This window comes from Argiope bruennichi, chromosome 11 (assembly GCF_947563725.1).
Source record: "Argiope bruennichi chromosome 11, qqArgBrue1.1, whole genome shotgun sequence".
In the NCBI taxonomy this organism is placed as follows: domain Eukaryota; kingdom Metazoa; phylum Arthropoda; class Arachnida; order Araneae; family Araneidae; genus Argiope; species Argiope bruennichi.
In genome coordinates, this window is record NC_079161.1 from 77,527,442 (window position 1) to 77,542,881 (window position 15,440).

At 24.4% G+C, this 15,440-nt stretch overlaps 1 protein-coding gene across 1 annotated transcript in view; it reads left to right on the forward strand.

Moving 5' to 3' along the window:
* Positions 1-402: 402 nt before the first annotated feature.
* Positions 403-15,440, forward strand: part of LOC129957646 (coatomer subunit gamma-2-like) — a 28,361-nt gene continuing 13,323 nt past the window's right edge. The window contains exons 1-12 of the mRNA XM_056070082.1: positions 403-531; positions 3,160-3,212; positions 5,790-5,870; positions 6,511-6,662; positions 9,747-9,771; positions 9,917-9,967; positions 10,140-10,232; positions 10,333-10,419; positions 11,273-11,389; positions 11,504-11,544; positions 12,262-12,463; positions 14,016-14,227. Coding sequence (XP_055926057.1) covers positions 492-531; positions 3,160-3,212; positions 5,790-5,870; positions 6,511-6,662; positions 9,747-9,771; positions 9,917-9,967; positions 10,140-10,232; positions 10,333-10,419; positions 11,273-11,389; positions 11,504-11,544; positions 12,262-12,463; positions 14,016-14,227 — 1,154 coding nt within the window. The 5' untranslated portion in view covers positions 403-491. The remainder of the gene's footprint in view (positions 532-3,159; positions 3,213-5,789; positions 5,871-6,510; positions 6,663-9,746; positions 9,772-9,916; positions 9,968-10,139; positions 10,233-10,332; positions 10,420-11,272; positions 11,390-11,503; positions 11,545-12,261; positions 12,464-14,015; positions 14,228-15,440) is intronic.

Consider the following 15,440-nt stretch of genomic DNA (forward strand, 5'->3'; position numbering starts at 1 on the left):
CGAATAACATTCTGAAAAATAAAGTCACTCTAGAGCAATAAATAAGAATATAATTAATTAGTGATTATTATATATAATTAATGGAGCTCCAGTTTTGATTTTTCAAATTACTCTGAAAACAATGATATGATATCATAAAATAATAAAGGCACTACAGAATAAATAAATTAGCTGTAATAAATTAATTCAGGATTACAAAAAACAAATGTAAAGCTTTAATCAGACCGAGTTGATTAAATATCTATAAAGGCACGAAGAAGAGTCTAGAAAATATGTAATTTAATATAAATTTTAGATTTTTGTATGAGTAAAAATCAAAAATGGGCAATAATTATTTCTACTTGAAAGCCTCAAACGTTAACTAAGATGATGATGACAACTGAGTTAGTTTCTTAACTGTGCCGTAAAATTGCGAGAGCAGAGATGTGGTGTTATTGCTATTGACGTGGAGTAAACTTGAGTTACAATAAAACCATAATACAACATCAAATATGTACGCCCTTAAGCGCGAGAAAAAAGAGGAAGAAGATGGTAGTAATGTTTAATAATATTTAATATACTTTCCTAAATGTTTTAAATTGCATACTTATTACGTTATACTGTTCGATTTCTTAGGCTTAGAGATTGATCGGCATTTTTTGTTTACTTTGATGTAGTTTTGGTTTCTGATTATATTTTGGATCGGTTTTTATTATAACTGCTTTTTAAGGATTCAGTATTATTTAGAAAGATTTTACATACTATTTAGTTATTGTGTCGAAATTATTATATCGGCCTAATACTCTACATCCCAGTGTTGGAATTTTTCTACTTCAAGTGATGATATTCCTCATGTCAGCAACCCGTAACTAATTTTTTTGAAATATTTTTCAGTAATAAACAATTTTATCAAGTGAAATTACTTTTAATAATTAATATTATTTTATAAAAATTTCATTACTCATTGCATCATTATTGACAGAAAATGCTATTTATTTAGCTTACGTTTTTCCTGTCGCATCCTTTAGATTAAATTTAGAACATATTTTAAAACATGATAAATTATATTAATCCGTAAAGATATTTTGTAAAGATAAGGAACTTTTATGCAGAACTCAATATTTTCTACAAATGTAGTGTATTATGGTATTCATTGACACGTTATGAAAAATACTTCAATATTTAGATTGTTTATTGAGGATGAGAAAAGAGAGAGCATAATTTATTGTGCATGCCAAAACTATTGCTTTGAATTGCGAATTTTAAATTCAAATAACCTTAATTATTTTAAAGTTCTATCAAATTTGTCTGTATTGTGTTTACTGGATTTACTTATTGATTGTGTTTATTTACTTGTCAAGTTTCTTATTATTGTCAAATTCAGTTTCATTTTGTCATAGTTTGATATGTGTCTATTATTTGGCCTTTTAACATGAATTAACATTCTTAAAGAATATCATCAAAATTATCAATTTAACAAAATGTTGAAATAGTTTGTTATGTAAATTACCTAATATAAATTTCAAAAATGATGAAATCATGGAATATTAATGTTATTATTAGCCTCTTAATGATTACACTAATGGCATGAGATTTATAATTTTATGCTTACTTTCTTACTGTATTTTTAAAATGGAAATAAATTAATCTTTACAGCCTAGTTTAATTTTATAAGTCAAGTGCAAGATCTCGTTATTTATTGTGACGAGTATCACAATGAAAATATTTTCTAATAACATTTTAATAATCATTGTGTGAAATTGTAGGAAATAAATATCCCACATGTGAAGGTGTTTTTTTTTGGGGGGGGGGCATTTAATTTTTTGATAACTTTATTTATTTGATTGAGATATTTATCAGCTTTTTCTATAATAAGAATTTAATCTTATATGAATAAAGATGAAAAAATGTATTAATCATATCTTATTAGGATGTGAAAAGCCATTGCTTTTGAACAAAGTACAGTATTAAAACTTCAAATCACGCTCTGCATCAAATGTAGCAGTTAGTGTATATGACAAAAATGTAATTGAGCAATGAAAAACTTATTATTTCTATGACCCTGTCAATGCAGTCTTCTGAAGAGGCAACCCATAGTTGTTAGGAAAAGATCTCAATTGCCACAGTAGATTTTTTTTTTTTCCCTCATAAATTTTCTTCTATATTTGTAGGTTGAAAACTTTTTCATTTAGTATGTATTGAAAGATTATTTCATGTGTTATCAATAATTTATTCTAATAAATTTCTTTTTATTTGAAGCAATAAACATTTTAAAATGCACTTTTAAACATGTCTACTCCTACATTAAATTACGTATGCTGATTTGTATGCTCTGAAATTTTGTCTATACACTAGTTTAAATTAAGTTTCCTGTTAATATCGCTTGAAAATATATTAAATGTTACATCAGTTGTCTGAAATTGCTTTTACGTCGTTACACATCACAGATTAGTTTTATGTTGAAGATTAATTAAATTTTTATTCTTAAAATTATAATAACATTTTAGCCCTTACTCTTAAAGCATCATATTTGTTATTCATGGTTTTGATTGATATCTAAATCCCACTTTTATAGCATTCAGCTGCCATAAAATTGATGTCACTAAAATCTAGTTTTCTTAACAATTCAATCCATAAAAATACTCAAATACTATTTTATAAAACATTAGCTCCCTGAAAAAAAAATGTCATTTTTTTTTTTTTCTTTAATGAATTTGCTGCAAGTTGATTTCATTGTAAAATAAAGTTGTTTAAGTAAATTTTTTAAAATAGAATATTGAATATGTAATTTCATTAGTTGATATTTTTGATAATGCATTATTTTGAATATTTATTATGTAGTAAATAATTTTAATTTTAATATAATTTATAAAATTATTACTGATGAAGAATCAAATGTAATATTTTCTTAACCGATTACTTAATCTAAAACTTGAGTATGTAATTTTAAAAATGCATTAGTGACATATTTTTAAATAAAGTATTGATTAAAATTAAATTTCATGCTAAATTTTCATTTAAAAATTTTAAATTTATTTTAATGATTATGCATTTTTTCAGAAAGTTTTTAATGTATTTTATGAATTGTTTTTTAGACATAAAATTTTTATCCTACTATTTTTATATACTGTAAGCTTTTGAATGCTTTTTTTTGCTTAAATGCTTTTTTTCCCCACTCAGGTGCAAGTGGCAATCCTTTTCATAACTTAGAGAAAACTACTGTTCTTCAGGAAGTAAGTTTTACATTTATCTTTTCAAAATTGTTCATGTAGCATCTGTATTAGCAATATAGGAAGCAAATTATTCAACATTTTGCATAAAGTTTTAAAATCTTAATTGGTTGTTCAAATTAGATATGTAAACTGGTATTAAATTTTTTTATACTGTTTTAAGTAGATGCTACAGGAACTATTATTTGTACAGATTTAGAATTTGCTGAATTTTTTTGATAAAAATCATTCCATAATATTAATTTATCCTTTGATTTAAATTGGTGAATCTGTACAAAGTATTGAATAATAATTGGTTTTACAAATTATATAATACAATTTATAGAACATATTTTGTCATATAATTGTAATAACTAAAAATTTTGTTGTAGATCACTTCAAAGAAATAGAAATTCTTAATCAATGGTCAGAAAGTAAATTATAGTGCATGTAATTATATTCATATGTTTATTGACTGAAGATTAATAGACAAGACTTAGTAACGTCTATATATCTTGTTAAAAATGGGAAAATAAATGTTAAAGTTGGGGTTCAAATCTCTTAATTCTGATTTTCGTTGAAGTTCAGAGAGGATTATTAGCTCTAATATCATATTTTTCTCCTAACTATAGTTCAAAAATTCCCTGTTTCTGTATCAAAATAACTCTTAAAATAGAATGTGAAATTAAAACATTTCAAAGCATGATTCCGACCTAAAGTCATCATAGTTCCTGCTTTATTATTGTTTCCTTTCAGTTAAATTTATTTTAAATATAATAAATAAAAGTTGATATTGAAAAGTCATCAAATTGGGAAATGCTAAGAACTTCCTGTTTGAATATGATTTGTACATATGAATATAGCTATCTCCTGAAAATTCATTAATGAGAGGTAATTTTTAATATTAACCATATAAATAATAGATATGGCATGCATTTCATTTGACTTGGTCTCTTTGGGAAAATAAAATATTTGTTTTTGTCTTCTAAATTGTGTTATATAAAAAATGAATTAAAAATATTTCCTTTTATTCACTTTAAAAAAACTTTTTAAAAAAAAATGTTATTGCTATAAATTATTTTCCTAATTTATAGCTATAACAATAACCAGAATTATTTATAAGAAATAATTCTGGGTATTTTTCGATATGAAAAAATCTCTTTGGTACATTGAGAAGAAAAATATAATTTTTAAGATGAAATGTGTATTTTTATAATATGTTAGCTCTCTAGCTTACTTTAAAATAATTGGTAACATAGTCTTAAGATATTGTTGATCAAATCAATGATTATGATCAATTTTAAATGTTTTGTCTTTCATGTATAAAAATAGGTCTCAAACTTGTGTAAATATTATTTTGGATTTACAATTATGTTGAAATTGGAGCTACATTAAAATTAAGAAAATATACTAATTTGATTCTACCAAAGTGTAACATTTCAAAGCTGCACAACAATAGCCTCTGAGAAAGGATGCTTAGAAAAAAGATGTTATCAATTCTAATGATCGAGTAAATTACTTTCAAATATTATTTAGAGTTAGTGAAACTATATATTGTACTTGAAGAATTCAATTCATAGAAATTGCATTATATAGAATTGTATGCTATAATTTTTTATTTTCTTATTAAGTGCAATTATGCATTGTTAATTTTTAAAAAGACTTAAAACAATTGTGTATATAACATGTTAATTTTCTTACAATTTGTTAAAAAGAAATGTATAAAAATGACAAAATTAAATTATTTTTCATTATATTTTCTATGTCTCTTATTAAACTAAATTTCATTTTCACTCTTAAAGATTTCCATTTCAGGATTATATTCACCATAAGTAAACTAAAGCTAAATGGAATTTAAAGTAAAAATCTTGTTGTAAGTTAGGAAAAGAATTTGTAAGATTAAGAATGTCTTGTAATTTGCTGGCATTTCTTTATAAATAACTTTCTGGTTTTCTGTGAACAGTAAAAATTGGAGGGAAAGATTTTTTTAAAAAAATTATGCATATTTCCTGCCATATGCAAAATGCATTCGAACTTTGTGGATTGCAATAAATATGCACAAAATTTTGTAGCAAAATTTCTGTTCAATATATAAAAATTTTAAAAAAATAAAAATCCATGTTTCTGAAAACATAATTGAGATTTTTGATTAATATGAGTTTGATTAGAATTGTGCTTAACCTTTTTTTTTTTTTTTAATTCTTGAAATGATGAGTATTGATTAAGTTTAATCATTACTCATAATTGAATGCTTTGGATTAAGCAATAATGAAAGAAAAGAAAATTTTGGAATTTCTTTACAAATATTTTATAGTAATGAAATAATTTACAAGTAAAACTTCTTTGAAAGCCAATTTTAACAGCCTGATTTAAAATTTCAACATTAATTATGGATGTTTGAGATTTGAAATATCTACCTTCTGAAATGTGTATGCCCTATCAATTCATTTGAATTTTATCTGTGTTTAAAAGTTTTTTCCCCCTTAAGTTGGTAGATACTTCTGTGAGAAATGATTTGTGTGATTTACTACTTTCTAATAAATGGTTTGAATTATTTGCTTTCATGCATCTCTCTAAAAGATATATATATTTTTCTTCCAGGCTAGAACTTTTAATGAAACGCCTTTAAATCCAAGAAAATGTGCAACCATCCTGACCAAGATCATCTACCTTCTGAATCAGGTTTGTTTTAATCCCTTAAAAAAACTTCATGTTGCATTTTCTTTATTGTATATTGCATTTTTCAACTTATTTTTTTAAATTCAAAATTATGCATTAAGATGCTATATATTATGTATAAGAAGTTTTAAAACATTGCTGATATTCCATATATGGTTCAAATTAAACAAGTAACTTAAGTAGTTTTACTATATCAAATAAATGCAAATAGCCTATAATTTTAAAAATATTCAGTCTGTAAAAATGAAAAATAACTTTCCTGTCAAGAATTAAAAAAATTTTCAAATGATTTTAAATTGCCTTAAAATTTTATTTCTTTTGGCACTGTTTTGCTAAAAACTGTTATAAATGCATCAGATTTAAATTTTTTAATGTAATAAGAAAATCTTGTCAAAAATATATGGCTTTTAATTATGTTATGTTTTGTTATTGTGTATATTTTAGAATGGAAGAATAGTTCTGTTGAATTTTTCTGGATAATTTAGTTTCATACATAATACTTCAAATATATATCTGAAGAAAATGCTCATTTGTGTTATCTTGTATTTGTTTATATTTTTGAATTTAGTTTTTGATGTATCTGTATTAACTGAAAATATTTTTATGTTACTTATCACATTTATGATTTTTCCCCGACATATAGGGAGAGCAGTTAGGCACTGTAGAAGCAACAGAAGCATTCTTTGCTATGACAAAGCTTTTTCAATCAAATGATCCAATTATCCGTCGCTTAGTTTATCTATGTATTAAAGAATTGGCTTCAGTTGCTGAGGATGTTATTATTGTAACCAGCAGGTATTATCTCATATTCCAATGTTTTATAATTTTGTACAGTAAAACTTCACTCCAGTATATTAATAAGATTGTATTTGTTCATGTTTTATTCATTTGATTTCTGTACTAGTTCTTTTATATCTGTAATAATTTGTAAAAATTTCGTTTGGAAAAAATTGGATATTTTAAGAATGTTTTGATATGAAACGTATTAATTTCTTTTATAAAGAATCCACAGTTCTATACAATGCTTTGTGCAATAAATCTAGATCCAAAAATTCATTTTATGATTTTGTAGAAAATTAATAATAAAACATAACATGCAAATAGTCTATCAAATATGCTTTGAATTATTAAACATTCATATGCTTTATTATCCCTTTTATCTTTTAGAATACACATTTTGAAAAAACACTGATGTTATAATAATATTAAATACTTGTATAAAGAATTACAACTAGGAAAATTTCTTTCCATTTTTTTTTTTTTTTAAATATCCATAGATATAAGATTTGATTTTATTTAGTATATTTTAGCTTAATTTTTATGTGCTTAGCAAAAACAAAGGAAAAAAATTGACATGCATTAAATGAGTGCATTTTTTAAAAATTATGAAATTTTATAATGAATAAAAGTCTTTAATGTAAATATCCGCTTCTAATATATTGAATGAAAAAATTTTCCTTTTTTTATTTCAAGTTTAATATTTAAATTGATAAAATAATATATTGAATGAAAAGTTTTCCTTTTTTTATTTAAAGTTTAATATTTAAATTGATAAGAATTTTCTTTGAAAAAACAAATTTTCTTGTTTATCTGAAAAATAACCAAGCCAATTTGTTACATTGTTTACTTTTTATATAAACTCATCATTTAACACAATCTTAATATTACTATATAAATACATATAAATATGTATTTTTGTTGCTCTTTTAAATTGAACTTTTAATGTTGTTTTAATAGTATGCAATTTTGTTGTTGTTTCTTCAAATTAATGCTTGGGGTGGTATCAAAATGGTTTCGTATGCAACTTTTTTTTTCTTTCTTTCTTTCTTTGGTGACATTTCAATCCAAGAAAGAGATCAGTTTTGAAACATTTAATGTGGCAGAAATTACATTAAAAAATAAATTCCAATCATTTTATTTATTTATTTTTTTGGGAGGGGAGGGGATAAGAATATAAATATATTTTCAACAAAGATAAAATGTTTAATTCCTTTCCTTTTAGCACATGAAATAGGACTAATAAAACAAATCTGAATATATTGTATTATGTAATATTATCTATTGTTTTGGCTGGCTGTGGTTATATTTTATCATGTAAAATTTGTATTTATAAATATTAATTAATAATTTTTATAAGTTAAAATATAAATTTAAAACATTTTATCCTTTTATTATAAACACTTTATCAAAAATGCATTGATTCTCAATCAGAAGATTATTTTGTGATGTATCTATGTTTTTATTCTTACTTAATTGGTGCAAAACTTTAAAAGATTGATAAACCTGTTCTAGGCTTTTTAAATAAACTGACATCTTTATACAAATTTCTTTTGTAAAATAAGCAATTTTTTTTGTAAATTAATTTAATTGCAATTAGTTTTATTGATACTGATACCAATTAGCTTATTCAGTTTTCAGCATAAGTGTTAAAGTTGTTTCCCTGTAATACAATTAGGTAGGTTCCGTAACATCATAGTGCTATTAAAAACATAAATGTGCAATTCATCCAAAAAAATTGTGTAGTATTGTAATTTCACTTTTTTATTCATTTTATAAACTACACAGATTTAAGCAGAATCCTTCAAGTAGTGAACTATGGAAGAAAATTAAATATTTAGTCAGATAGTCAAAATGGTTTCAATTTCAAATTAGTAATGCAATATATTGAAATTAAAATATTAAATTCAGCAAACATTAAATTGAAAATAAGCAAATATTTTTAAAAATTGTGAATATTAAAAAAAAAAAAAATAGTGCATCACTCTTAAAGTGATATGATTAAAAAGTTTTTTTTTTTTAATATATATATTTTGAAATTAAGAAAAATTTATTTTTGTGCATTATTTTTATCACAGTAAATGTCAAAATGCAGCTTAGTTTTAAATTATTTAAAATTCTAACAGAAATTTCAAAAATTATCTGAGCTATACTCTTCTATCCTGTTAGGAACCTATGAACCAAATTTGGTAGCTGTAAGTCAGAAAGTTTGGTCTGTAGAATAGTGATGCACAGACATACATATATTTATTTTTATTATTAATAGAGATGAATTGGCAAGTGATATGTTGGAGAGAAAATGAATATCTTAATTAATATTTATAAATGAACTATTTACCTTAAAAATGTGAAAATAGTCGAAGCTTAAAATTTCTGTTTACGATTCTGTTATGTTTGAAGATAACCATATAATGTAAATTGGGCAAAATATTATCTTATCTCAAATTTTGTGACAACTGGGAAGTTAGGAGCTATAGTCTGATTATTCAACCTCTAATTTTAATGCTCTTAGTATGCTATAAATTTGTTATTTACTTACAATATAAAAGTATGCATGTCATTTTGTTTGGAAGATCTCATTCATTGCATCATTTTCTATTTCTCATAATTCCAATCCTTATGAAATCAAAATGGCAAAAAGGGTGAAATTTTTTCTCCTTAACCTTTTCAGCTGTAATAGCATATACATCCTGGAGATTAGATTTCAATCCCTGTTTAATAAATAAGTTCCATTTTTACATGGAATATCATTTAAAAAAAAAATACTTTTATTTTAAAATTTTAACCATGCAGAAATAAAGTCAAAATGGCTAAATTTTTGGACATAAGGAATCTACTTTACCTTTTTGATTCACTATTAGATATTTCATTTCTTCCTTTTTTGTAACCTTCTATTAATGTCCGTTTTATAAATTTAAATATCTGTTGTAATATGAATTTGTCAGCATTTCAAATTAACCATTCTTGCATTTATTGGTAATGAATAATAGAAAGCCAACTTGGCAAAATAGTTCTTGAATATTATTTTGTTTTTACAAAACTACTTGTAAAATGTTTGATTTTTAAAAAAATATTAACATTGTTTTTGTTTTGTTTTTTTAGTCTTACTAAAGATATGACTGGGAAGGTATGGATTATTATATTTTTTTTTATCTTATAATTATCTTGAAAGCTGTTTAAATTTTATTTTGTGTAATTATTAAAATCTTTTATTTTCAACTTATATTAGTATTATAATAATTAAATTAATGCAGTCTCCATAATATTTGCAGGAAGAACAATATCGACCAGCAGCTATTCGAGCACTCTGCAAAATTACTGATGTGAGCTATCATTTCTTTATTTTAAATTTTAGTTAAAATTAAATTGCCAAAATAAGTATAATTATCTGTAGTTTGATTTTAAAAAGGCCAATATAAAACTGTGTTAATAACTGACTTTATTGAAACTGTAAGAGAATATTTTAGGCTTATATTTGTTTTAAATTGCATTTAGGGTGGCATGCTACAAGCTATTGAGCGTTACATGAAGCAGGCTATTGTTGATAAAAATAGTTCAGTATCTAGCGCTGCCCTTGTATCATCTCTGGTAAGTTGATATTCATTGCATAATATGTGATTTATAGTGATTATGCATTTTTTCTATTTTTCTTCAGATTTTTTTTTTTTTTTTTTTTTTTTTTTTTTAGCATTTTATGAAGGAATGTCCAGATGTTGTGAAACGATGGGTCAATGAAGCTCAAGAAGCAGTTAATGCTGATAATGTTATGGTCCAGGTAAACTTCTTCAGATATGATGCTTTTTTTTTTTCTTAGAAATTACTGCAATTTTATTGTCCAATATAATATAACAAAAATATTTTATGATTATGTAACATGAATTTATATTATCCATGTTCTTTTAATTGAACCTAAACACAATTAACTTTATTATTAAAATATTTTTCTAAATTTCCATCATAATATAAATATTTCTCGTGAATGAAGAAAATATAATTATAAGCATAAAATTGTACTTTTAAAATGCAAAAATAGAAACTATAGTTATTCAAATTTTATTATTCATTAAAGCACAAATGTGAGGTGAATATTGATACATTTACAAAATTAAGGTTTTCAGTGCAAAACTGATCATTCAGCCTTGCTAATAATTATAAATAGGACATTTTGTTCCTGAAATGTTTGAAATGAATGAAGATAGAATCTGCCATCGAGACCATTGTAGTGAATCAATCTCAAGTATTGCATTCATCCCCTGAATAATAAATATTTGCTTTTCTTATTATTCCATGTTCATAAACATATGTAGCATATTTGTTTTATTGTTAGAGTTTCATTAGTGAGCATAATATGAATGTAAAATCCCTTTTATTGTTATAAACACTTCACAGAGAATGTATTAATTTTTAATTGATAGTATGATGATAAATCACTTTTTTAGAACAAATTCGAGATTAAAAATTTTAAGTTTGAGAATATACGCTTTAATGAGATCTTTAAAAAATTATTTATTACTGGAAATTATATATTAATTATTAAAAAAATTTAATCAATATTTGAAAATGTTAATACAGATTTTACTGTGACATAAACAAATAGTTTCATCATTTTCCCCCCTTTTTATTTTCAGTATCATGCTTTGGGATTACTGTATCAGATTCGTAAAAATGACAAATTGGCCATATCCAAACTTCTAACCAAATATACTAGACCATCACTCAAGTCATCTTATGCTGTTTGTTTATTAGTAAGTTATAGGAATTTTTATTTTAAAAATATCTTCCGTTTTTTAAGGTTTTTCTGAAATTAGTTGCTTAATATGAGTGCCTAATAATTGTAATTTCTTTTCTTTTTTTTTTAGATTCGAATTGCAAGTAAATTGATTGAAGATGATGATGCTGGGTAATAATGCTTAAAATTTTATTAATATAATTATTGAATTGTTCCGATGTTGTAGAATAATTATGATTCGTTGTTCCATCTTTATACATTCCATCTTTTAATGTCATTTTAAATGCTTACGACATTTTTTAATAGTTATTAGAAAGTTTGCCCACATGGAAGTGATTCTTTTTTGTTGGTTGCCAAATTTGTGATGAACAGTGTTAGAAAAAGATCTTTTATATTCTGTATATTAACTTTTAAACTTAAATATCTATAATGATATATACAGTTGTAAATGAGGATTTCAATTATAATCCATTGAAATAAGGATGAAAATTCATTAGTTTAATGATAGTTACTAACCGTATAATTATTTGGATACTGGATGGAGTATCTGTCTCAGTGGCATTCCTCCTCTTGCATTCTTTATCGTAGAAAAATGCAAGTTCATAAGAATTTATCACTAGTTTGCTACTTAATAAATAGTAAAGCTATTTTATTCGAGTCTATGATTAATTACATAGAACTGCCTTTTAGCAGTTAAAAGAACATACTCGGTAATACTGATATTATGTATAAATTTATGAAAGGAAAATTATCTTTAAATTTTTGTGTAATAGTCTAAGAAATTTGATAGTATTGTATTCCACAGCATATATACATTTATCTCCTTTCACTAACAATATTGAAATGCTATTTTTTATAGCTACTTTTATTTTTCCTTCCTTCTCACAGCCTCGAAAGTTCTCATTTTGATTTCATTGAGAGTTGCCTACGACATAAAAGTGAAATGGTCATTTATGAAGCTGCCCATGCTATTGTGAATATGAAATCCACCACTCCAAGGGAGCTGGCTCCCGCTGTATCCGTATTACAATTGTTCTGTGCCTCACCAAAGCCTACACTGAGATTTGCTGCAGTCAAAACACTTAATAAGGTGAGAGGTAGTCAGTGCATCTTAAAAATACTAAAAAGATACAAGTAAAATATTGTATTATAATTAATTAAACTTTAGTTATTTTATATTAAAAAATTGCCTTTCATTATTTTCTTAAAATTTTAGTTCCATGAATGTTTCTGGAACCAAAGCAGGCTTAAATGCTGCTACAGACTAAATAAATAAAGTATTAATGCATATGCTTCACCAGGAATATTTTTAGAAATGAAAGTTTTATTTTGAAAATCTATTTTTAAAATAAAAGTACTAGATGATTGGTATAGTCTGTTTTCTTCCTGATATTTGCCAAATCTTTTCTATTCCCATCTTTCTTACTTAAGGGAATATCTTGTCTGCAGTTATTATTTTCAGAACTGACTGAAGCAGTTATGTATCCTACAAGAGATGTATTTCCTTTCTTAATTGAAAATAATTGCTTACTCTAATAGATACTTTCAAACAGGGTTATAATTTCATATGCCAAATTTTCTAAGTATTTTCATTTCTGACAGATAGTTTATGAATTCAGGTACCTTTATTTTACTGATTATAATATATTTAATCCCTAAAAGATTAAAAAAAAAAAAGTACAATAAATCATTATTGAATTTACTTTTAAACTACTTATATAATTGTTTAAGACTTCAGATAAACTTTTTGTTTAATTCTTCCTTAAAGAAAGCTAAATACGGCTATTTCTGTTACTTAGTATTACATTATTAATGTAGTTAAAATATTTTTTTTATTTATTAGAAAAGTCTTTATCTTTTATTGTAATTTCTAGCATTTTTTATATATTTAGAAAATGAGACTTCCAAAAAATATTTTTATATTATATAAAAAAAATTATAAATAAATAAAGCTATGTATTTATGGTATTCTGAACTCAATTTAGAATTTATAACTATTTTTTTAACATATTGAGAAATTCACTTCTCCTATCATTTGTTGTATTTGGAATTTCATATTGAATATTTAATTGAATATATCATATTGAATAATCATATTGAATATTGAGTATTTCATATTGAATTTAGGATTTCCACTGAGGTCTTTTTAAAATCTGTCTAGAGTAGCCAGTTTCAGAGATTACTATAATTTGACTTATGCATTGACCTTGAATATGGATTTTGATTGTATGTAGTTTAAAATTTATACTAAATGGACTTTATAGTTAATGAGTGATTTAATTTTAAGGAATTGTGAAACAACATGCACGATAATTCTTAAAGTGAAAACAAATAAAGTGCTTGTTCTTTATTAATTTATTTTTAATATTTTTTATAAGTAAACATACCTTTTGGATACCTTACATATTTCAAGTACATTATTTGGCAAATGCTTTTATGCTGTTGAAAATGAGGGTTTCCTCATTAGTTTCAAGAGAATGAAACATTATTATATGTAAAGATTAAGCAATGAATAGTTATCAGAAACAAATTGTATATTAAAAAAAAATATTGATTTTTGATTGTTGTAATTCCTCATTTCAGAACTGGTTATTCTTGAAGTTTTTCTTTTATTTATTTATTTTTACAAACTTTTTTTACAGGTGGCAATGACTCATCCTGCTGCTGTAACTGCCTGCAATATTGACCTTGAGAATCTCATCACTGACTCAAACCGTAATATTGCTACTTTAGCCATTACCACTCTTCTCAAAACTGGGAGTGAGAGTAGTGTTGATCGATTGATGAAGCAGATCACATCCTTCATGTCTGAAATTTCAGATGAGTTTAAAATAGTTGTTGTACAATCCATCAGGTATAAATTTAATAACTTTGCATTGTTTTTCTTTTTAAATAGGATAAATTGTCTTTGCTGAATTTTGAGATAATTCAGAATCTTTTAAAATTCAACTTTATTGCCCGTGCCTTATTTCATATTATTAAGCTTTTATTAATTTTTTGCAATAATTTGTTTCGGAATTTCTTGTTTTTAAATTATATTTTTTTATAATGTTAAATGTAAACACCTTGTATTTTAAAAATCTCTTTCCTTATTACTATTTATAATATACTAGTCACTTTTTACAACTAGTTGGATCTTTGGGATAAATAATTGCTAAAAATTTCATTTAAATATTTTGTATAACTGTTTTAATGGCTTCCTTAGAAAATATTTTTGACCTTCATATTTTTATAGACAAATGGCTTATGTTATTTGAGAAGCCTTGCATCATTCTGATCATTGTGCTATGCATTTTGTTAATTTTCTGTATACTCATTTTTAGGCTCTGAATTATATTGCTGAAAACAGCAACAGTTTTTAAAAATGGGTGCACTTAAAAGAATTTCACCATTGCTTGGTTTTGAAGTTAAACTTTAATTATTCGTACAACAAAATTTCGAAAATTGTGTTAAAAGTATATCATATATTGAAACCTGTTCATCGTGAGAAAATAAAGCAATTCTTCATCTTCTTGACCATCATAATGAAATATATTATGAAATGTGCTTAAAGTATTTTTTAGAAATTGTTTAAAAATAGAAAATTGTATCATTAAAAAGTTAATTTTATTTAATTTTATGATGTAAAAATTTTTTTATGCTATTTTTAAAATTTGTATTAGGAAAACACCGAAATTTTACTCAATTGCTAAGTGAAATTTCAAAAATATCACTCTAAAATGCATATTTTTCCTGCTAATTATATGTATACTAAGTTTGATTGCTCTTGATCAGACTGCTGCTTTATGGAGCTATATTACAAGAGTCTGCCTATGTTGTGTCAAACAAATAGTAAATTTTTATAGCAAATATCTTGACCTGCAGTGTGTTAACTCAGATACACTCACACATTCATCTTTATTATCAATAATGATTATTAAGTGTACATATGCTTGTTAATATGTAAATTTAAAGTCAATGTCTCAACATTCTTAAGTACAATGTGATCCTGATTATCATCGACCAGTCATTAAGATACAAAATGTTTCTGGAAATAGTTGATCTAATAATTCCTTAATTAATAATTA